General features: G+C 58.5%; 1 protein-coding gene across 2 annotated transcripts; it reads right to left on the reverse strand.

Moving 5' to 3' along the window:
• Nucleotides 1-2,855: 2,855 nt before the first annotated feature.
• Nucleotides 2,856-16,156, reverse strand: PLPP7 (phospholipid phosphatase 7 (inactive)). 2 transcript variants are annotated; one of them, XM_039229745.1, is made up of 3 exons: nucleotides 15,209-16,156; nucleotides 4,543-4,767; nucleotides 4,206-4,297 (listed from the first exon to the last, which is right to left on the reverse strand). In XM_039229745.1, the coding sequence occupies exons 1-2, from the start codon at nucleotides 15,657-15,659 to the stop codon at nucleotides 4,553-4,555; spliced, it is 666 nt and encodes a 221-aa protein (XP_039085676.1). In that variant the 5' UTR covers nucleotides 15,660-16,156; the 3' UTR covers nucleotides 4,206-4,297; nucleotides 4,543-4,552. The 2 variants fall into 2 exon arrangements, with proteins under 2 accessions (XP_039085675.1, XP_039085676.1); XM_039229744.1 differs by lacking the exon at nucleotides 4,543-4,767 and having other exon boundaries at nucleotides 2,856-4,297; nucleotides 15,209-16,149.
• Nucleotides 16,157-22,129: the final 5,973 nt, after the last annotated feature.

Here is a 22,129-nt window from a genome sequence, read left to right on the forward strand (position 1 = left end):
ACAAGCCACACGTTCCTGCCTGGCCCTTCACAGGTGTCCATGGTCATGGTTCTTGCTGGTAGTCTCTGGATTCCCGTTCTTTCATACGCTGCGTAGGGACTGCATTTGCCATGGCCGCTGGCGGCGCTGAGAGGGGATGCTGGGCGGATGGGATGGGAAAAGAGAAACCAGGAGGCGGGACGGCACTGAGTAAATTCAGGACAGGCTCCAGGCCCCAGAGGAGCATGTGAAAGCCCCTGGGGTCTGGGTACGGCTGACGGGAGGGGGGGACGAAGGCATGGAAGGCCAGAGAAGGGGTCATGTTGACAGCTCCTGAGGCTTGATCCTGCCGTACCTGACATCCAGTCTGAAGTCTGGCTGAGGTGGACTTCAGACAACGTAGGCATCCCTCTGATGCAGGGGATTTGACTTTGTTTGTTTTTTAAAGCGGTTGGGGTGCCTGGGGCAGCTCAGTTGGTTAAGTGTCTGACTCTTGATTTCCGCTCTGGTCATGATCTCACAGTCATGGGATCAAGCCCCACGCCGGGCTCCGGGCTCCGTGCTGGGCGTGGAGCCTGCTTGTGATTCTCTCTCTCTTTCTGCCCCTCTCCTCCCTCTCTCCCACGTGCGCTTTTGCTCTCTCAAAAAAAATTAAATAAAAAGGTGGTGGGGCGCCTGGGTGGCTTAGTTGGTTAAGCGTCCGACTTTCCCTTAGGTCATGATCTCGCGGTTCGTGGGTTCGAACCCCGAGTCAGGCTCTGTGCTGACTGCCAGCTCAGAGCCTGGAGCCTGTTTCAGTCTGTGACTCCCTCTCTCTCTGACCCTCCCCTGCTCACGCTGTCTCTCTCTCTCTCTCTCTCTCCTAGAAATAAATAAAACATTAAAAAAAAAAAAAAAGGTGGTACGCCGGAAGCAAATATAATATTGTCCATCAACTATACTTCAATTAATAATAATAATAAAAAAAGCCAACCCACCTGTTGCCCTCCACTTTGCCCTGATGCTGGTGGGTGCCCTGCCCTTCTGTCTTCCAGAGAGTTCTTCTGCCGTGAGGCTGCTCAGGCCTGGGCTCCAACACTGGCTCTGCCACATCCTAGCTGAGTGATTTTGGGGGAATGACTTTCCCTCTCTGAGCCTCAGTCTCCTCACCTGTAAAATAGGTCTAAGTCCCGTCCCGTCCCCTCCTCTCCCCAAGTCAGTTGTGAATTGAATGTCACCTCCACTGATGGGTGGTTCCTGAGAGGTCAGGAATAAAGGAGTGGCCTGAACTCTGAGGGGTAAAGAGGAAATCGTGTCAATTCTGCACAGACTCTCAGAAAAATAGACGAGGTAGCATTACCCTGATGGCCCAAGTGGACACAGACAAACCAAGGAAACAGCACAAACGTCCCTCATGGATACAGAGGCAACAATCCCTAGCAGAATCTCTATCCAGTCCAATCCAGCAAGATCCCGAAAAGGTCGCTGCGTCTTGACCCCTGGGGTTTCTCGGGGCACGCAGGTTTGGTTTACTGTTCGAAACTCACTTCTTAAAATTCACCATTTAAAAAAAGAGAGAGCAGTTATTGGCTTTGGTCACAGGCGTGCATTCGCTATTCCCGCGGAACACCGCACCCATAGTCGCTGGGCTCTGGAGGCTGCCCCCGGGGCTCTGCTCGCCCCCCCCCCCCACCGCCAGGCGCTCTCCAGGAGCAGGGGGAGGTGGCGCGTCCCCGAGGAATCGCAGCCTACTCCAAGCTCCCATCTCCCTGCTCTTATGGGCTCCGTGCAGGATGCCACAGTGACGGCCCTGAGTGCAGACCTTACGCCAGGCCCCCACGTGGCGGGCGCCCCTGGGTCACACGTGCCCTCACAGATCAGGACCCCAGGGCTCGGAGAGAGGATGTCACCGCTGCCGGGAACGGTGGGCGCTGGCCTGAGCCCGGGTCTCTAGCGCCCAGTGTAACTGGCACCCCGCACGATGTGCCTCCCAGACAGGGCTTCCCAGGACGCCTTTCCTCTTAACCATTTGTTAGGCACTCGGGATGCCACCAGCCCCTGCCCCAGGCATTAGGGGCGCTGCCAGGGCCCTCCATTCTTCAGCAGCCCCTCCTCATACCGTAGACCCGGAGACCGCCACCCCACCCCCCGCAGAGGCGGAGCCCCTGGGGCCCTGCGTCCCTGCTGGGGATGTGGGCCCCAGCCCGCAGCTGGAGCAGGACCCACCGGATGACAGACCCCCAGGGTAGGGGGCAAGGTGAGAGGGAAGACGGCCTCACCCTTTCCGCTCAGCGTGTCACAAACACGCCGCCTGGGAGCGTCTGTGGAAATGTGCAGAATGTGTTTTAAAGACTCCAGAAGCAGCCAGTGTTCAGGGTTGCAAGTCGGGGGTTTTAATCGTGGTGGCCCGGCCGGTTGGCTGCCCCAGAGCCCCTGGGGGGCGGGGGAAGACAAGGTGCAGATGTCCCACACCCCCAGCCGGGGAGGCAACACCGGAGGCTCAAGAGAGAAGCCGGGGCCTCGGGAGGGCCCCGTCTGCTGGGGCAATGTCCCGGGAGGGGGGTGGGGGGCAGATGTGGGTCCCCCGCAGAGGGAGGGGAGGGTAGTCAGGCCTGAGGGCTGTGCCTGTGGAGCGTTCTGGGTCCAGAGTCCCAGTCGCCATGGGCCCCTCTGCAGACGGGAACGTGCTGTCCTGTCCCCATGGCCTGGCTGAGAGAGGAAGGTGGCTTCCTCGCCCAAAGGATCGAAGGGGGGCCCCATAAAGGATATGCTGAAGTCGTAACTCTCTTGCTTATGAATGTGACCTTATTCAGAAATCCAGTCTTTGCAGATGTGATTAAGATGTAGGTTAAAATGGGGGCGCCTGGGTGGCTCAGTTGATTAAGGGTTTGACTCTTGATCTCAGCTCAGGTCGTGATCTCACAGTTTGTGAGTTCGAGCCCCTGCATCGTGACTTCAGGGAGAACGACCAACCAGCCTGGAAAAATCTAGAAGCCCATTCACCTCTGACCACCTGACACCGTGGCCCATCTGGGGCTGAAGAAATCCCACCCTTTTACGTCAACAGAGACCCCTCCCCCCAGCCTGGAAACTTGCATCACACGAGGAGAGAGCACAGAGAGGGTCCCCTGCAGATTGCCTGTATTGTCACATGAAACACACATCCATGATGGGCACTTGGAAACGACCTATCAGGCCACATGGAGTCCGGCCCCCGCGGGCCAAAGCGGCACCGAAGCCCGTGGCCGTGGGCTCTGCCCACACCCTCCGGCTCCCGGGCGGCCTCTCCCAAAATGTGCTTGAGGAGACGGCGGTTCTTTGGGGGTGAGTAGCTGTTCCTCGAGAAAAGGGGTCTGTGGCCAAATAAGTTGAGGAAACACGGAGCTGAACCGTGTTTGACAGGAAGCATTTCTACAGGACTTGTCAGAGCCTTTAAGACGACAACGGCCCTTGTGAATGTCCGGCATGGGGGCAAGAGTACGCAGCATTCCCCAAGTGTATTTGACCACAAAACCCTTTTCCTTCCCAAAGCATCTTGCAGGCTGGCGTCCGGCAGGGTGCCCTCTGGAAAGTGCCGCCCTAAGCTATCGATGACGGTCGACGGCAGTGGCGCCTGTGCTGGGCGGTGGGAGTGGGGGGGGGGCGTTTTGCCAGGCATCGTGCCGTGGCACAGTGGGCACAGCCAAGCACTCAGCAGTCGTGAGGATGACGAAGGGGCAGGACATGACTCGGCCCCGCGCCTGTCACCTTGAGTCCTCGTGTGGCGCAAGCAAAGCACAGCCGTCCCCCGGGGACCCCCCGCCCGCCCAGAGAGGACCCGCACAGTCCAGGCCAAGGAGCCGAGGGCACCTGCCCCCGCCGGCCACACCCAGCCTCCGGGCAGCCTGGCCGAGGTCGCCAGCCTCCAGCCGTGACGGGGGGAGACGCGGTGGCGGGGTGGCCGCGGCGCCTGCCCCTCTCTCGAGTCCCGGGGCTCACCAGGCGGAGATCAGCATCTGACAGGTGTTAGAAGACATCCAGACCAGCTCCACCAGGCGGAACTGGAAGTAGCCCATGATGAAGCCCGAGATGACGTCCGTGATGTGGTGGCGCCCGATCATCACCCGCGACAGCCCCACGCAGAGGGCCCAGAGCACCAGCAGGATGCGCAGGGGCACGGCCAGCACCAGGTGGCTGAGGAAGAACTTGGACACCATGGCCGCGCGGCTGGCGTGCCCGGCGGGGAAGGCGTACACGTCCATGGTGAGGTAGTCCAGGAGGCTGGGGTTCGTCTCGAACGGGCCACGACGCTTGATGAGTTTCTGCACGCCGGCCACCGTCATGATGTCCAGGAGCAGGGCTGCGGGCGAGAGGGAGAGGCCCCGGGGGACTGTCAGCGTCCCCTCACCCTCAGCACCCCCGCCCCGCCCTGCTTTCTTCATTCCAGCCACGCTGTTCCCTGGGCACGTTTCTACCTCAGGGCCTTTGCTTGTGCTGTACCTGAACGCCCTTTCCTGGAATGCCCACCCGGCTCGTGCCCTCCCTCCCCTCAGCAGAGCAGCCTTCCTGGCCGCCTGTTTACCAAAGTCCCGGCACACCGCACACCTTCTCAGCATTACTCGTCTCTCTTCCCGGATGCCACACCTGCTCGGGGACGGTCCGGACCCAATTTGTTCATGGTGCTCAGTGAAGGTGCCAGCGTGACAGAGTGGGTCATCAGGGGCGTCACGGGCCCCTGCGGAGGGCCTCGGCCCTGACCCACCACGCTGGCTGGTGATTCTTCCAGAAGGACCTCACTGGCGTCCCTGCAGTGCTGGGAGCAGCACAGGACTGTCCTTGTATTTCAGAAGCGAAGGTGAAATTCATGTCACCCAAGTGTACATTCAGTGGCATTTAATACATGCACAGGGTTGGGGCCCCTGGGGGGCTCAGTCGGTTAGGCGTCTGACTTCGGCTCAGGTCATGATCTCACGGTTCGTGGGTTCGAGACCCGCGTCGGGCTCTGTGCTGACAGCTCAGAGTCTGCTTGGGCTTCTCTCTCCTGTCTCTCTCTCTGCCCCTCCCTCGCCCATGCTTCTCTCTCGCTCTCAAAATAAACTTAAACAACAACAACAACAACAAACATCTGTAGGACTGGACAACCACCGCCTCCTCCCGGTGCCAACACGTTTATCGCCCCCACAAGGAAGTCCGCTACCCGTTACGCAACCTGTCCCTCTCCTGGTCCCCCCAACCCTGGCCGCCACTAATCTGCCTTTTGTCCCTGTGGATTTGCCTCCGTGGGCATTTCCTAAGCAGGGAATCAGGCACGTGGGCCCTTGTGTGAGGCTCCTTTCACCCAGGATCAGGTGTTCGAGGTCCGTGCCCGCAGTGTGCATCCGAACCTCATTCCCGAGGCTGAATGATATTCCACTGTCGGGAAACCCCTCCCCCCCCCCCACTGTTTGTGTATCTGTTCACCTGTCGGGGACGCCTGGGTTCCTTGCACCTTCTGGCTACTGTGGATGCTTGTGCACAGGTATTTGCCGAGCACCTGCTTACGGAAGGAGTCACGGCACCATATGGTAACTCGAGGTGGTAACTTTCAGAAGGACCATCACACCATTTGTCGCAGCAGCCAGGCTCTATCGTCCCCATTTTACGGAGGACAAGACAAAGCCTTAGAGGCTGGAGTATTCATACCTGTGGCTCGTCTGTTCTGGAGGGTTCCGCCGTTCCCCTGCCCCCTGCTGACTTATTCTCCCTCGTTCTTCAGTCCCAGGCAGCCTGATCCTGGCGGGCGGCCGGCATCCAGCAGGTGCATCAGTGAGAGGGTTTCCTCCTCTGAGGTTCCCCCAGGGTCGAGATTACCTGGCCCCGTTCCGAGACCCCCACCTCCTGACGGGAAATCAACGCGCCCAGGGTCCAGCCTTCCCTGCGCTTTGTGCAGTCTGGGTGTCGGGTGGGCTGCCGGCTGGGGTCTTGGGGGCAGGGGGTTAATGTGGACAAGGATCGGGCCCTGAGAAGAGCCAAGCATGACACCAGCCACTGGAAGGCACAGTCGACTGGCTAACTGGTGACCAAGTTTCTCAGCGAAAACCCAAGGCCCATCCACTTGGCAAGCTGTTGCTGGTGTAAAATCCGCCTTCCCAGAAGAGTGTGAACCCTGGTGTGGGTGTGCACAGAGGCAGGCGGGAGGGAGGGGGCGGGGGCGGCATCTCAGGGCTGTCGGGTGGGTGCCCCCGGCTCAGGGCCCCACTCGGATTCGGTGGCTGAAGGTAGGCAGGGCCTGTGCCCGAATCCCCCCACATGCCCAGCTCTCCTGATGGGTGCTCAGGACCCACAGGCCAAGGGCTGAGCTAGACCCACACCCCTTTTTTAGGGGCAAAGCATTTTTTCCCCCTTTAAAGCAGATAAAAGATTCAGTATGCGTAACAGAAGACAGAGGCGGCCCTGTGGTCACACTCGGGAGCTCGGTTCAGGGACCCTCCCCTCCCCCCACAGAGGCCTCAGAGGCTACCTGTGTCCCGTGATTTCAGTGTTTATTTTTGAGAGCGAGCGAGCAGGGGAGGGGCAGAGAGAGAGGGAGGCAGGGAATCCCAAGCAGGCTCTGTACTGTCAGCACAGAGCCTGGTGCGGGGCTCGAACCCATGAACCGTGAGCTCATGACCCGAGCTAAAACCAAGAGTTGGATGTGTAAGCGACTGAGCCACCCAGGCGCTCCTGTGTCCCATGATTCAAAAGCCCTGCACCTTGGGCCTTTGGGAATCTGCTATTTCCAGCTGGTTCTGTCTCTGGAAGCCATAACGAGGTGGAGACTCTACCCCTTTGCCGCTGGCTGTCCCGCCAGCCCGACCCATCCTATGCCTTGTTCATTCATTCCCTTGACCTCTAGTTCTCGGGTATGACTGGTTCTTGGGTAGGTCAGGCACGGCCGGGTCTGGGGCTGATGAAACAGGCTGGCAGAGTGCCGCGGGCCGAGGTGGCATGTGGGCAGTAAGCACTGGTTAGACAGAGTTCCTTTACAGGTGCAAAGGGCCGGGGGTCTCCCACTCCCCACGCCGCAGCCGTTCGGTGTTGAGGCTTAGCGGATGGAGAGACAGACGGCTCTCCGGCAGAGCCGACGCCTTCCCGGGGCCTCCCAGCACCTCCCCACCCCTCCTGCTGTCCGGAAGGGCCGCTCTCCCCTCCCCCAGCACCCCAGCCAGCCCTCCTTGTGACCGTGACTCTGACACTGTCAGCGCATAATCTAGAGCCCAGAAATAGAAGCAAATGGCGCCATCACTCAGGGCTCCGTGAATTCCAGTCGCACGGCGCTGTCAAGTTCCCTGACCTACATTCCTCTTGGACTTGGAGCGGAGGCAAGGGGGGCCCTCGGGGAAGGTCGGCTGGCAGGGCGCTTGGGGGCGAGGGGCAGGACAGTGACCGGAGCCCGCGGTGCGAGCAGGGCAGGCCACCTGGCCTCCCCAGCCTCCACCCCTGCAGGCAAGCAGGGCAGGGGCTGCGCACGCACCTGGGCTCCAGAAGCGGAGGCCAGCTTCAAGGTCAGCTGCTTGCCAAGTTCGACCTTGGCACGTCCGGAGCCTCCCTCCCCTCGCTGACAAAACCCCGGAGGCCACTCAGGGCGCTGCTCGCAGGAAGCGCTTCGTAAACGGCGCCTGGGACGCCGGGTTCGGCCTCACTCACTGTCCTGGCTGTAGCCGGCTCCACTCCAGGCCCCTCTCAGCAAGCCGGGCTCTGAGATGTCCAGACCCCCGGGCAGGCAGCGCAGCCGCGCCCCAGGTCCTGCTGCCGCCTCAGAGCAGCATGAGAGCCTGGCTCGGTGCCCCCTGCGCTCCCCCGCGCCACCAGCGGGTCACAGGGGCCGAGGCAGCGGCCAGAGCTTTCTCAGAAAAGAGCCGCTATCACGGCCGACTTGGAATTCGCTGCTCCTGAGGCCTCCTGCCTGCCCGTGGCTGGCCGCTTGTGTGCGTGCATGCGTGTGTGCGCACACGCGCATCTGCCCGGAGGCAGAGGAATGGCTGAGGTGACCTCTCACGGGCCCCGTGGCGCTTCAGCTGCTTTCCAGCACTGGGGAGTCAGCTGGGCAGGAGGCAGGAACGGGGAGGCTGTGGACTCAGCAGCGAGCAAAGCCAGGCCTGGAGGGGGGCTCCTTGTTGGCTGGCCAGGGGACGGGTTTGTGGGCCGTGCCTCTCCCCCCCTGGGGCAGGGAGGAGGGGTCCCAGCTCCCCTGGCCCGGGGGCCCTCCCTGTCTCTTATCTCCCCATTCCAAGTCCGCCAGGAGCTGGGGGACAACCCCGCAGTGCTGCGGGGCAGCGTCAATCCGTCTAAACTTTCCGAAGGGCGTCTGGCCTCAGACTTAGAAGCCTTTACAACATGCCTCCCTTGACCCCGCTCTTCCATCGGCGGGGGATCTCCCTGGGAAGTCATTAGGGACGCGCACTGTGATTCGCCGTCTTCGTAACCCTGAAGGCCGCACCAACACAATGCCCTTGAGTAGGAGACGGAAGGGACGTATCGTGGCCAAGTCTAGACAATGGCGCGCTGGGGCCCCGCCAGCGATGAGGCAGGTGTATATTTATAGCCACCGGAGGCGCGCTCTGGGGTTTTTTAAGTGGAAAAGCACAAGTACCAAACAGGATTTACAGTATGATGCCGTTCTTGTAAAATAAGATGTAGATGCGTCTATGCACAGAGACGAAAAGTCTGGGAGCCACACTCCACGGACTGGTTAACAGCGCTTCTCTCTAGGTAGGAAGAGGAGGGTGATTTTTATTGTCTTTTTGTGATTCTGCATTTAATTGTCTTTTTTTTTTAATATTTATTTATTTTTGAGACAGAGAGAGACAGAGCATGAGCACGGGAGGGGCAGAGAGAGAGGGAAACACAGGATCTGAAACAGGCTCTGAGCTGTCAGCACAGAGCCCGACGCGGGGCTCGAACCCACGAACCGTGAGATCATGCCCTGAGCCGAAGCCGGACGCCCAACCGACTGGGCCACCCAGGCGCCCCTAATTGTCTTCTTCCCAGGAGCAGGCATTACTGGGCACATCACATTTTTAAATAGGCCTTTTTACAAAAGGACAAATATTGCATGACTGCACTTTGAGGAAGTTCCCTAGATTAGATGAATCCATAGAGACGGAAAGTAAACAGTGGTGGCCAAGGGCTGGGGATGGATGAACCTTGGGACCTTCTCAGGTGAAGGGAGTGGATGAGGAGCTCTTGTTGAAGTGGGGGCAGAGTCTCAGTTTGGGAAGATGGAAAAGCTCTGGGGGTGGGTGGGGTGATAGCTACCTACAACGCGAATGTGCTTCATGCCACTGAATTTCAGCACTTAAAGATGGTTAACATGGTCAATTTCATGTGGATTTCAGCACATGCACAGAAAAGTTATTTAAAAAACCAGCCCCCGGTTTCAGCAGGATCTAGCTGGGAGGGAGGCGCACAGGGTGGAGTGGGGGGTGTGTGTCCTGAGGGTAGGTGGGAACCTCCAGTCTTTTAGCACGGGGACCTCCACTCTGTTGGTGCGAGTAGTGTGTGTGTGCGTGCGTGTGTGTGTATACATGCGTGTGTACGGGCCCCGCACCTCTCCTGATCTGGGTGGCCCTTGACTTCAGCCAGAGCCATGCCCCCAGCCCTGGGCACCCCCGAGGGGGCCGATGCGAAGGCCCTGGCCTGCCTCTGTCTCCCCTGGCCTGAACCATCTGCTTTCTCATCTGAAGAGTCCAGGTACTAAGGCCGGCTCTAGCTATCTCCAAAGACGGTTCGGGTACAAGGAGATCAAAACCATGGGCACAGGAGTCTGACAGCATCATCTATTCCCTCAGCTGAGTGCCAGGCAGTGTAGACACGAGCCTGCCCTGTCACACATGGCCACAAGGGCAGCTGTCAGGACAGTGCCTGGTCAGGGGGCGGCTGAAGGACCCCCAGAGGGACTGATGTCTCTCACTGAGCCGCACGGAGACATGACAAGTGAAGCTGGGAGAAGGCGGGGGAACGTTTTCTCCCTACATAGCCGGCAGCCACCATCTCCGCAGGAGAGCTCCAGACGGGCAGGCCGGTCAGCCTAGGTAGTCATAAATCAGGGACAGGCTTTGGAAGCTGGGAGGTGGCCGGAGGCGGGGGGAGTCATCACCAATCCGTCACTGAGAGCAGGACCCAGGGGGCGGTGAGAGAGAGATGCCGTCACAGATTATATGGCGGGGGGGGGGCATGGGGCTGCTGCAAGGAGGGGCCAGTTCTGGTTTCTGAACCTTGAAGGTTGAGGTAAAGGGATGTGGGGCTGAGGCCACAATCCCAAAGGGCATGCTCACGGCTCGGCCGGTCCTGTGAGACTGAGGCCAAGCTGGGAAAAACACCGCAGGAGGTCATCTGAGAAACCTACGATCCGTTAGCACGTGCACAGAGCTAGGCTGTCACATGCGTGCAGAGGCCCGTGGCCCAAACCGTAAGGAGACGTTATTCCTGGGGAGGGGGCTTAAGGGAAGCACTCGCTCTTTTGGTCACCCGTCCTCGTGATGTTCGGATTTCTCTCACAAGAGGAGCGTGCGATGACAGAGTGGTCAACATCACTAACCCTTCAGGAAAATGCAACTCAAAACCACGAGATTCCACTCTGCACACTCACTGGGACGCTTATTCTCAAGACCCGGAAAACAGCAGGCATCGGCGAAGGACACGGAGAAAGGAAGCCCTTGTGGTGTCGCTGGTGGGAACGTAAAGCGGAGCAGCGGCCACGGGCAACAGTGCGGGCGTGCCTTGAAGAATTAAACTTGGAATTGCCATTTAACCTACCGATTCTACTTCCGAGTAGTTACCCCAAAGCCCCGAAGGCAGGGACTTGCACACCCATGTTCAGATCAGCAAGGGTCGCAGCAGCCAGAAGCCAGAAGCCAGCCAAGTGTCTACTGACAGATGATGGGTACACAAAACGTGGCCTAGCCAGACCGTGGGGTATTATTTAGCCTTGCAAAGGGAGGGACTCCTGATGCCTGTTACAGGATGGACGGACCTGGGGGCCATTACGCAAAGTGCAATAAGCCAGTTACAGAAGGACAGTGGTGTGTGATTCCATTTTTATGAGGTCCCTGGAGAAGTCAAGTTCATAGAGACAGGAAGGAGAGCGGTGGCTGCCAGGGGCTGGGGGAGGGGCGGGGAGTCAAGGGTTAACGGGGACGGGGCTTCAGTCTGGGACGAGGAAAAAGTTCTGGCGATGGATGGTGGTAAGGGTTGCATGACATTGTCAATGTGTTCAATGGCCATGAAATGTATACTTAAAATGGCTAAAATGACAAGTGTGGTGTCATGTATGTATTTTTCACCATTAAAAAATGATACAGAGGGGCACCTGGGTGGCTTAGTCGGTTAAGCGTCCGGCTTTCGCTTAGGTCATGATCTCGCGGTTCGTGGGTTCGAGCCCCGCGTCGGGGTCTGTGCTGACTGCCGGCTCAGAGCCTGGAGCCTGTTTCAGTCTGTATCTCCCTCTCTCTCTGACCCTCCCCTGCTCATGCTGTCTCTCTCTCTCTCCTAGAAATAAAAATTAAAAAAAAGAAATAAAAAGCTTAAAAAAAATGATACAGAAAGGGATGAGTGTATGGTTTTCATAACCAGGACGATGTCAATAAAGACACTTTTATAGATCATGGCAACAAGACACAGAAGCCATGGTCGGCCAAGGAGGCCCACGAAGTAACCGGCACGGGCTTGGTGAGCTGGGATCGGCCTGCATCACCTGCTGCGTGTTCCCTGTGGGATCATCAAGCCTGGAGCTGCAGGGGAGGGGCGAGGGAGGGGACCGAGTCGTCTCGCAGGTGGCTGGAGCCTGGGGGAAACCCCGGGACTGCTCTCGATAATGGTGATGGGGCACGGATGGTGACGCGCAGAGTTGCACAAGCGTTAACCGGCATCAGTACGTGCCAAGATTCTTACAGTGAGCTGTCCCAGCCACCCATTCGACAGATGAGGGAAACGAGGCTCAGAGAGGCAAAGTCACTTGTTTGAGTTCCCACAGCAGGGCTAGGATTCGCCCCCAGGTCCAGCCGACTCTGGAGGCCAAGGTTTTCCCAGCTGCTAAGGCCCCTTTAGGTGTTTTCTCCAGGCTGGGCAGCATAGCTGGGGGGGCACGGGGTGGTGGGGGGCAGCGCAGAGAACCTCCTCCTGGCCCAGCTGTGTTCCCAGGCCTCCTGAGTTTTCCCCTCTGGGGCTGCAGGGGGCCCAGGTCCCAGCTACACAGGTGGGGGCCCCCACTCCCAGCCCAGAGACCCCCCCCCGGGAATTCGCTAGGTCGCCTGGTGCTCAGGGCGGGAGGGCAGGGCTGGGTGGTGGCATGGGGCACGACTGCTCACCCGCCTCCCACTGTGCCAAGGGCCTTATCAGCTTCCCGTGAGCCCTGGGGCCCCATGTACAGATCAGCAAACTGAGGCTCAGAGATGGGAACTGGCTTGGCCAAGTTCACAGAGAGGGAAAGGGTCAGGGAAGGATTGGACAAAGCCCAGGCTGACCTTGGACCCTGTGCTCTAGGGTTGAAAGCTGCTCCCCACCCTGGCCCCCCAAAGACTGAAGGAGAGACAGAAGTCTGCACTTTGTGCTGCTCAGTGGGCGGGCTGCTTTCCCCAGGTGGAGGATGGCGTGGGCAGCCCCCCGGCAGGTTGCGCCAGAGCTGTGGGATCAGAACCCACCCTGGGTACCCGCTGCGGCTCTCTGCCACGGAACTGAGGGGCTTGGTCTGCACCCCCATGAAGCGAGCAGAGCCCACAGGGCACTCCGGCTGCTCTGAGCACCTGCTATGGAGAGGCTGCTTTGGGCCAAGCCCTTATTTCTCTGTGCTCTTAGCACCCAGATACATCAGTAAAGCTGCCGGTAGGTGGAAAACCTCCCCCCAGACCCTTCACCTCCTTGCTGTATTCATGCTTCTGGAATGATCAGGCGGTCCGTGCAGCCTGCAGGCTCACAGTGCATGGGGGGGCAGGAGGGGGGGCAAAGGATTTGCCTTCTGGAGGACATGGCTTTGGTCCCTGGGCCTACCACTAACTCTTGTGCAGGGTGGACATGTCCCTGGACCCCTCAGTTAACTCATCTGTGAAGTGGGTATATGAATACTTAAGTCATTAAAAATATTTTTAGATTATGAAATACAGGACATTCATGGCATAGTGTTTGGTACATGAAGAAGCTCAACAAATAATGTTTTTAAAAACTTAAGAACGCCTGTCATTCTCATTCAAGAAGGGAGGCATCCCGAGCCTTGGTCTTCATCCTCTGAAGCAGAAGCCTTTGTGCCCACAGCTGCTGGTTGCCGGAATGAGCCAGAAACTTCCTGTTAACAAGCTAGAGGAGGGGCACCTGGGCGGCCTGGTCAGTTAAGCGTTCGGCTCAGGTCATGATCTCACGGTTTGCGGGTTCGAGCCCCGCATTGGGGTCTGTGCTGACAGCTCAGCTCAGAGCCTGGAGCCTGCTTTGTATTCTGAATCTCCCTCTCTCTCTGATCCTCCCCTGCTCACACTGTCTGTCTGTCTGTCTGTCTGTCTGTCTCTCTCAGAAATAAATAAAACATTAAAAAAATTAAACAACAACAACAACATAATAAGCTAGAGGTGCTCCCCGCTCCGTCTTTGACTCTCTGACTGGCTGCATGACCGTGGGCAAGGCACCACCCTGTGCCTCAGTTTCCTCCTCTTTACAAGAGGAAGGAGACTGCTTCTCCCTCCTGGGGCTGTGAGAGGACTCGGAGCGAAGGTGTGTTTCACGCAACGCCGGGCACGCGGTAAACACTGAACACATTACAGATACAGCTTTACCACTTCCAACGTCGCCCAGGGAAGGGGTGTGCGGAGGGGGTCTAGGGAGCAGGGCTGAGAGGGGCCTGAGGGTCCCTTGTCACCCCCGTCCTCGGACCCCAGACAATCTAACTCCCAACACAGTTTTCTGAACCGGCTGCTCTGTCCGGGGCTGTGAGAGCCGCAGGGAAACCTTGGATACTGAGCGCAGGGCTCTGCCCCCCGAAGCCCAAGCCAGGGCGCCTGGAAAGAGCTCAAGCCTGGTGTCAGGCGGACCCGGTGCAAATCTCTAGCTCTGAAGCCTTGGCCAGGTTGCTTTATTTATAGGAACCTCAATTTCCTAATCTGTAAAGTGGGAGCGATAATCGCCCCAGTCACGTGGGACTGTCTATTCGGGAGGGACAATAAGGAGTGTAAACAACTTAATAATCAGAACCAGAAAACGTGGAGGGTGCAAGGAAGCACCTGCCGGTTTCCTCCTCCCCACGTCCCACACAGAGCGTCCAGCCCCCGCCCCCCCTCCCCGAGACCTGAGCAGCGAGGTGCACATTATTGCAGCTTTGCCTGGGATCGCAGTCCTCAGTGGTCCAGGCTACACCCCTTCTGGAGCTGGGCTCCCTGGGCAGGGTTTGCATGGCCTGAGACCTCCCCCTGCCTGAGCCCAAACTGGTGGCCATGCTGCGAGGGGGGCGGGGAGCGGGGGGGGGGAAGACAGACAGGGGCCCAGCGTGGAGAGTGGACGCTGGTTCCCCCAGCACCTTGGGGATCTGAAGGTGCATGGAGATGGGCAGGATGGGGGCCGGTGTCACCTTATGAGTGGAGGGGAGTGGGTCCCATGTGGTGCCCGGCAAAGGGCAGTGCCAAACGGAGAGATGCTGGCGGCAGAAAACATGGTAAAACAAACCAGCACCAGCTCACCTGGCCCGTTTCTCCAGCGAGTCACCTAGGAAGCAGCAGGTAAGTGGGCGGGAGCCCTGGGCTGGACCTCTCGCACCCCCAAATCTGGGCAGCAGGCAGGGTCTCTGACCATCCGGGGGGGGCGGGGGGAGAGCAGCGGGGGGCTCACAAGCCCTGTCTGCATCTGCAAGCAGCCCAGGATCTCAAGGACCCCAACCCATGGCATGGGAGTCACCCCTTCTCTAGGACACTTACCGGGACCCCCACCAGATTCTTGATGGCCTCCCTCGAGGTCACAGCCTCCAGCACCCTGTCCTTCAAGCCGCCTCTGGGGCAGCGGGCCACTTTGCCAAGAGCTGGGCCCTTCCTTAGAGGTTCCGCAGGGCCTCCACCTTCTCAAGGCCCCTGCTTTGGAGGGGCCCCCTGTCTGCGCATCCCCCGTTCTCTCTTTCCCAGGCTGGAGGTTTGTCTGTTTCTGGGGCACCCTTCCTGCCTAACCTCATTAGCCGGTGCCAGTCGGCTTCTGAGGGCCCCCCTCACGCTGGCCCGGGGCGGGGTGGTGTGGGCTCCCTCCCAGGGACCTGGCGGGGTGGGTGGCGGACGGCGGGCACACTCACCCAGGAGCAGGTTCATGAGCACCTCCTGGCCGGCCAGCGTGCTGCTCTTCACCAGGCAGAGGATGGTACCCCCGACCCAGGGGATGCCGTGGCCAGTGATGCCAATGAGCTTGACCATGGAGCGGGCGCTGGCCCAGGACGCGGCGCGGCCGGCACACACCCCCAGCCGCTTGGACATGCAGATGTCGATGGCCAGCAGGGAGTTGAAGGCGATGCCCTTGAAGGAGGGGTTCAGCTGCATGCAGTCCTCCTCGGGCAGCTGCTGTGACTGGCGCCTCTCGCGGGCGCCATCGCTGGGGGGTGGGGGCTGCGCCGAGGGGCCCGGGGCCTTCCTGCCCGAGCTGCGGGGCTCCGGGGCGCCCTTGGGGGGCTGGTTCAGGGACAGGAACTCGGCTCGGTTGAGGACGTTGTTGCGGTCCCGGGCGCGGGCGCGGCTCTGGGAGGCTGGCATGGTGAAGCCTCACCCGGCAAGGGCCGGTGCCAGCAGGGCTGGGAGGCCTTCTCCCCGAAGACAGGAGCCTCCCGGGGAGCCCGCCACCACTCCCTTCCTGCCTCCCTGCCTTCTCCGCAGCAGCTGTTAAATATAGAGTGGAAGACTGCACATGGCTGTTTACCTCCAGCTGCCACCGGGCTCCGCGGGGACGTCAGTGCCAGCCGGGCAGCCAATCGAGCCCACCAACGCGGGCCAGCGCCAATGGAGCCACCGGGGAGGCGGACGAGTCCACAGCCTGCGGCCTGGCTGCCTCGGGCCTGGGCTATTTAAATCTTCCAATGGCTCAGTCCCCAGGATTGGAGGACTCTGGGAAATGTAGTTCTCCTGCTGGCCCGGCCCAGAGGCCCCCAGATGCGGGCCCTGAACTAACCCCTGCTCTTACCAGGTTCTGTCTGAGCAGCGAGGGTCGCTGTGAGCCAGGCCTGCCCTCCCCGCTGGCCTGGGCCCTTGGACCCCGTCCCGCGGGCCGGACAGCAGGGCCAGGCCAAAGGCCTCTCCAGGTACTGAACGACGTCACGGACAGCATCATCTCGGGCCCGCTGGGGGCCGGCCCCTCCCCTCTGTGACAGCATTTCATTAAGCTGGTAGGCTGGGGTTTGATTCCTATTTTTTTTTTCCATCAGGCTTGAATTTGGCTTTGGTGCACGAGAGTCCAATCAAATGGCAATCTGTAAGATCTGATTTCCGCTAGAGGGAGGGTTAATTGATCGGCTGGTAAGGGATCTGCCCCTTTGGAGGCTGGCTCCGCTGCTTAGAGTTTTTCGAAGGACGGGAGCACGACAGCAACTTCGGGCAGCTCATCAGTGCTTATCAAACGCCTGGCGCGACTCGAGGGGCCGGGCGCGTGCCGTGAATGACAGGTCCGCCCCTGGCCCCGGGGAGCTCAGTTCAGTGGGGGTCATGGAATGACATGGAAATGACTGCAGGTGTGGGGTAGGGTCACAGAACCATGGGGTTTGGGTTGAGAATCGTGGCGAGAGGACAGGACGCCCCACATGAGGTCTCGGGGGCCCGCGTGGCCGGTGCAGAACGCAGAAGGACAAGAGAGGCAAACCCAGAGGGCCCAGCTGAGGATCTGGGGTTTGGGTCAGGCCTCTCTGTCCCCACCTGGGTGACTCTAGGAACCCAAAGTCTCCGCTGGGCCTGGGCTCAAGGGAAAGCCATTGATAGAGGGCGGCCAGAAGGGTTGGGGTGAAGACTCTGATCTCACAGTTAGGGGCAGGCAGGGCCTGTCCATCCAGTTGGGATGGACGCAGGAGGCTGTGCCTTCCCTTCCAATCACAGAGTCCTCCCTGTGACACCCCACAGCCTCCAGGCGCCAGGTTCAGAGCCTCCCAAGGACAGTAGGCTGCCTGGGGGCAGGGGGCAGTGAGTGCTCGCTGGCCACGGGGCACCAGCCATGGTCTCCAGAGTCTGACAAATGGGGGATGAGCTGGGATCTGCCACCAACTAGCTGTGGGATCTTGAACAAGTCACTCGGCCTGTCTGGACCTTGGCTTCTCTACCTGGAACACGGGAATAACAGCATCTACCTCTCAAAGGCTGCGGTGAGGTCAGGGGGATGGTGTCTGTTAAATGCCGAGCAGGGTCCCTGCCCCATAGTGAGCCCTCAACCCTGTGGGTTAGGAATTGATCTTGAGTGCTCCCTTCAGAAGGACCCACACCCATACCGCACCTGGTTGGTGTGAAGCCAGAAGCCCCCTCGGTCCTCAGTCCAGGGCTCCTTGCAGACTCCCTGCAAGGGAGTGAAGCCTTCTTCTTCCAGACCATTCCATCCAGATCAAGCAGGATCTGATCACACAGGAGACAATGGCCCAGACTGTGTTGCATCCCAGCCCCTTGGGTGTAGTGATGATGACCTGTGCTGCCTCCTTGGGGACCCTGGACAGAAGCACATGGAGATGTGCTCAGAGTCCGTGGGTGGCGGGCCATGTACTGAGCTACATGCTCTGGCTTCTCCTCACCCCACAACCAACCTTTCTGTGAAGATGATATACCACCCCCATTTTACAGATGAGGAAGCGGAGGCTCAGAGGTATGAAGGCCTCCGGCCAAGAAGCCCAGAACGGTGGAGGTTCAACTCCCAAGCAGTCCCTGGAGTGGACCAGGAGGGCCTCAAGACAGATCCCTCAGACAGCAGGGACCTGGGCACGCTCGCTCAGTCCTCCACCTGGGCACTCCTCTCCCTGCACGGGGCCCATGACCCGGGCTGACCTCAGGAGGGGAAGAGGCGGCGAGCCCAGACTGGGGCTATTAATACCCCGAGGTCTGTGTCAGCATCTTGGGCCGGTCAGAGCTGCCAGCAGGTTCTCAGGGCCACCATGGGATCCACGCTGAGGAGGTCCGTGGGATCGGGCGGGGCTCTGGCACCCAGGAGTGGTTAAGAGTGGGCTCTGGAGAGAGACAGCCCCAGGTTCAAACCCTGGCTCAGCCACTACCAGCTTGGTGACCACGAGTAAGTCCCCTGAGCCCTCCTGGCCTCTGTTCCCCACTCTGGGGGGCTGACGGAAGGATGTTGTGAGGGGCTCACTGAGCCTGAGACCTGCTTCTTCTTCTCTCAGGTAGTGTGGCCCTGTTCACATTCTCAGACAGCTGAGAAGCAGGCTCCGTCCCTCTATAAGGCCACCATAGGCCACACAGTACTACTTCTCAAAAATTCTCAGAATTTGGCAGTGCCTGGGTGGCTCAGTTAAGCATCCGACTCTTGATTTTGGCCCAGGTCATAATCTCATGGTGTTGGGACAGAGCCCCACATCAGGCTCTGTGCTGTCAGCTTGGGATTCTCTCTCTCCGTCTCTCTCTGCCCCTCCCCTGCTCTCTCTCTCTCTCTCTCTCTGAAAATAAATAAGCATTTAAAAAAATTCTCAGAATTCATTCATTGAATCGATGCTTTCATTGATCTTTTCCTGAAGTCTAATTGGAGAGCTAGGCTACACACCCATGAAATAACTAGCCAGTTTATAAAACAGTATACTTTTACCAATTCCCTTATTTTTTCCATATTGTCAAGGCATTACATGCTGATTGAGATAAATTCAATAAGTGCAGATGATATAGGTGTAAATCCTACTGTCTGGAGACCACTGCTATTAACATGAGGGTGGTCAGGTTATAAAGGGTCTCATTTCCAATTGATGAAGTAGTTTACAAGAGCAAGTATTACTTTAATAACTAGAAGGAGTATATATTAAACAAACTATATCTATATACATCATCTATACACAAATATGCATTTAAAAATATGGTTGGCTCAGGGCGCCTGGGGGGCTCAGTCAGTTGAGCGTCCAGCTTCGACTCAGGTCATGATCTCACGATTCGTGAGTTCGAGCCCCGCGTCGGGCTCTGTGCTGACAGCTCAGAGCCTGGAGCCTGCTTCAGATCCTGTGTCTCCCTCTCTCTCTGCGCCTCCCCCGCTCGCTCTCTGTCTCTGCCTCTCAAAATAAAATAAAGATATTTAAAAAAATTAAAAAATATGATTGGCTTATATGCCCTTTAAAAAAAAGAACCTACCCTTTTCCTTTAATATAAACCTGACCATGTTTCCATGACAACCCCACTATTTTTTTTTTCAATGGCCGCTTGGCATTCTGTCATGTGGGTGGGCCATACTTTACGTAAACAACCCCTGATTATTGGACGTGTAGTTTGCTTCCATTTTATGAGTCTCCAGAACTCTTCTGACATGGCCACCCCTACACCACAGCCCTGCACCCCAGAGTAGAATATGATACGTGGTTAAAGTGGCAAGTGCCAAATGCATCCCCATTGATCATGACCTTGGCAAGTGGGCTGAGATGCATTCCCATAGATTTGATGGGTCACCCTGAGCCACCTACTGCTGAACCCAGGCCTGGAAGAGCAGGGATCATAGAAACTTCTGGCCAACAGGGCACGTCTTTCCACCCTTTCCCCATGTTAGAGATGAGGGAGAGTGGCCTGGGGTGGGGGCATCACCTGGGAGGCCACACAGCTGGTCAAGGCCACAGTTGGGACGGGGGCTGGCTGGTCCCTGCGGGCTGTCTTTCTGGCCATACGCCCCTTAGCTTCTCTATTTCCTGACTTCTTGGCCCTCGTTCATTCACCCATTCACTTCTGGGATGCTGCCTGAGGCCGGCTAGGCACCAGGCTTCATGTAAAGACCGGTCACCAGTGCAAAGGTGACTCTGGGGTGGCCCTAGGCCTGCAGACCTCCTAGCCTCCCCTGAGCCCTTACCCACCTAGCCCATGGTCTACACGGCCTTCCTGTTCCGGCCCCATCAGGTGCTGAGAAAGGGCTGGGTGGAGGGTGGAGTGATTTTCTAGGGCCCACAGCTGGTAAGAGGAAACCAGGATCCACACTGGGGTCTCAGCCTAAAGCCCTCGCCCCTAACCACTTAGATACACTGCCTCTCTCCCCTTTGAGAGCAGGAGAGGTTTTCTGGCAGCTTTGTGGGACCTGGAGCAGTTTGTACGTGGCAGCTTGTTATTTCTTGTCTCTGAGCGTTTAAGATGGCTCCACCGCTACTATCTAGTACTACTCCTATTAGTACCGCCAAGTGCATTTATCATTAACTTGTACTTGATAGTCGTTCTCGCCTACTTGGAGCTAAGTGTGTGTCCCTTACCCCCCCCGTCCCCCCCACCCCGTGCCAACTTCAAAGTCAAGCTTTTAGTCTTTATCACACTTCAAAGTTAAGCTTTTAGTCTTCATCAAACAAATGGGAACATCAAAGCTCAGAGGTGAAGTGACTTTTTCCGGTCATCCAGTGAGCCAGAGCGGTACCCCAGGACTCAAACATCACCCCAATACCTCTTCTCCTCCTCTGCTCTTTTCCTTTCCTCTTGCTCACTGTGCTTTCCAACGAGCCATAACACTTATTCTGTGTGTGTCAATGGCTAGTGTCCTCCTAACAGAGGGTCAGCCCAGGGGGCAGGGACTGTCCTCTATTCGTTTATGGGCCCACGGGCCTAGGCACCGCCTGGCATATAGCAGGCAGTTGATAAATACTTATCAAATGAACGAATATCTGGTTCCCGAGCCTGGGCTCCAATCTACTACACACTTACTAACTACTACCAAGACGGATGGCCAAAGGAGGTGGATTATTTGGGGTGACGACCCCAGAAGGGAACGGGAAGGGAGTGGGGGGGAAGCTCCACTCCCTGGAGGGGGCTGTGTCCTGGGGAGACGGGTGAGTGCAGCTGGAGGGGAGGAGAGGGAGGGGCAGCGGCCGGCCCCTGCCTGGGAGGGCGACAGCAGCATTTTTCACCCCACCCCCACCCCCACCGGGCGCTCCCTGCTTGATCACTCTCGCAGTTCGCATTTCGAAGGCCGCTCCTGGGTTATTTCGGTCGGGAAACCTGATCCTCCGCGGGGTTTATTTTAGCACCTTGGAGAACTCCCAGTGCCGCACCCAGGGCGCCGCCGCCTCCGGCCAACGCGGGTGTGGGACGCGGGACGCGGGGGCGGTTGGGGCAGCGCCCACACGCGTGACCCCCACGGGGACCCCCCAGTCCCGCGGATGCCGTGGGTCTGTGCCCCAGGAGTCCTGTGCGGGGGCCCAGGGTGTGTGCGCACTCCGGCGGCTGCTGCCTGACTTTGGGGCGCCCCCAGAGCCTCAGCTCCCCGGCTGGGCCCACGATGGTGCGGGAGGGCAGGCCGTTTGGCACCCAGAACTGTGTGTCTAAACACTCCGCTGGGGAAGCCGAGCCAGAGGGCGCCTCCATCCCCCCCGTGACTAAGACTGGGAGAAGCAGCCCCTCACCACCCTTAGGTGACCTCCATTTGGCTAGTGAAATCTCCATCCCGCGGGTGACCCCAGGCCCCAACACGCCCACGTGCACAGACACATACATGCACGCTCTCACATACACGCTCTCACATACACGGACATTCAGAAACACCCTCAGCTACGCCCACCATCCACACTTCCACGCAGACACACCCTCAACCTCTCCCACAGGCACACGCTCACATAGGTCCATGCAGACACAGGGACACACGTACTATCCTGGACACTCCTACACCCACGCGCTCATACAGATTTACCCTCACACAAGGCACACTCCTGTCATACACTGTAAACACACCCTTGCTCATCTACACCCACACCACTTATGCTTGTCACACCATGACGCACTTCACACACACACACGCGCACACACACACACACGGGCACATACAATACCCGGACACACATACTCATCCACATACCCCCCTTCCCCGCACAACAGCCACTATACCCTCCCACACAGAGATGCACAAACCCACACGGTCACACTCACCCGCACCATCACACACTCGCACGTCCTCACACACTCTGACCTCCTCTATTATGCTTACTACACACACCCTCAACACGCCCCCCCGAAAGTGCTTCCTCCTTCACCCTCCTTTCCCCTTCACCCTCCTTTCCCCAAGCTCAACACGGGACACACACACAAATCAA

The sequence above is a fragment of the Hyaena hyaena genome, unplaced genomic scaffold, assembly GCF_003009895.1.
Source record: "Hyaena hyaena isolate Hyena2069 unplaced genomic scaffold, ASM300989v1 scaffold_38, whole genome shotgun sequence".
NCBI classification, from domain to species: domain Eukaryota; kingdom Metazoa; phylum Chordata; class Mammalia; order Carnivora; family Hyaenidae; genus Hyaena; species Hyaena hyaena.

Bases quoted from the DNA above. Each gene is read 5' to 3' on its own strand.
- PLPP7 (XM_039229744.1), bottom strand. From the start codon at position 15,659: ATGCCAGCCTCCCAGAGCCGCGCCCGCGCCCGGGACCGCAACAACGTC. The intron at 4,298-15,208 runs GTGAGTGTGCCC...TCTCGCCCGCAG, and splicing joins GCTCATGAACCTGCTCCTGG to CCCTGCTCCTGGACATCATG.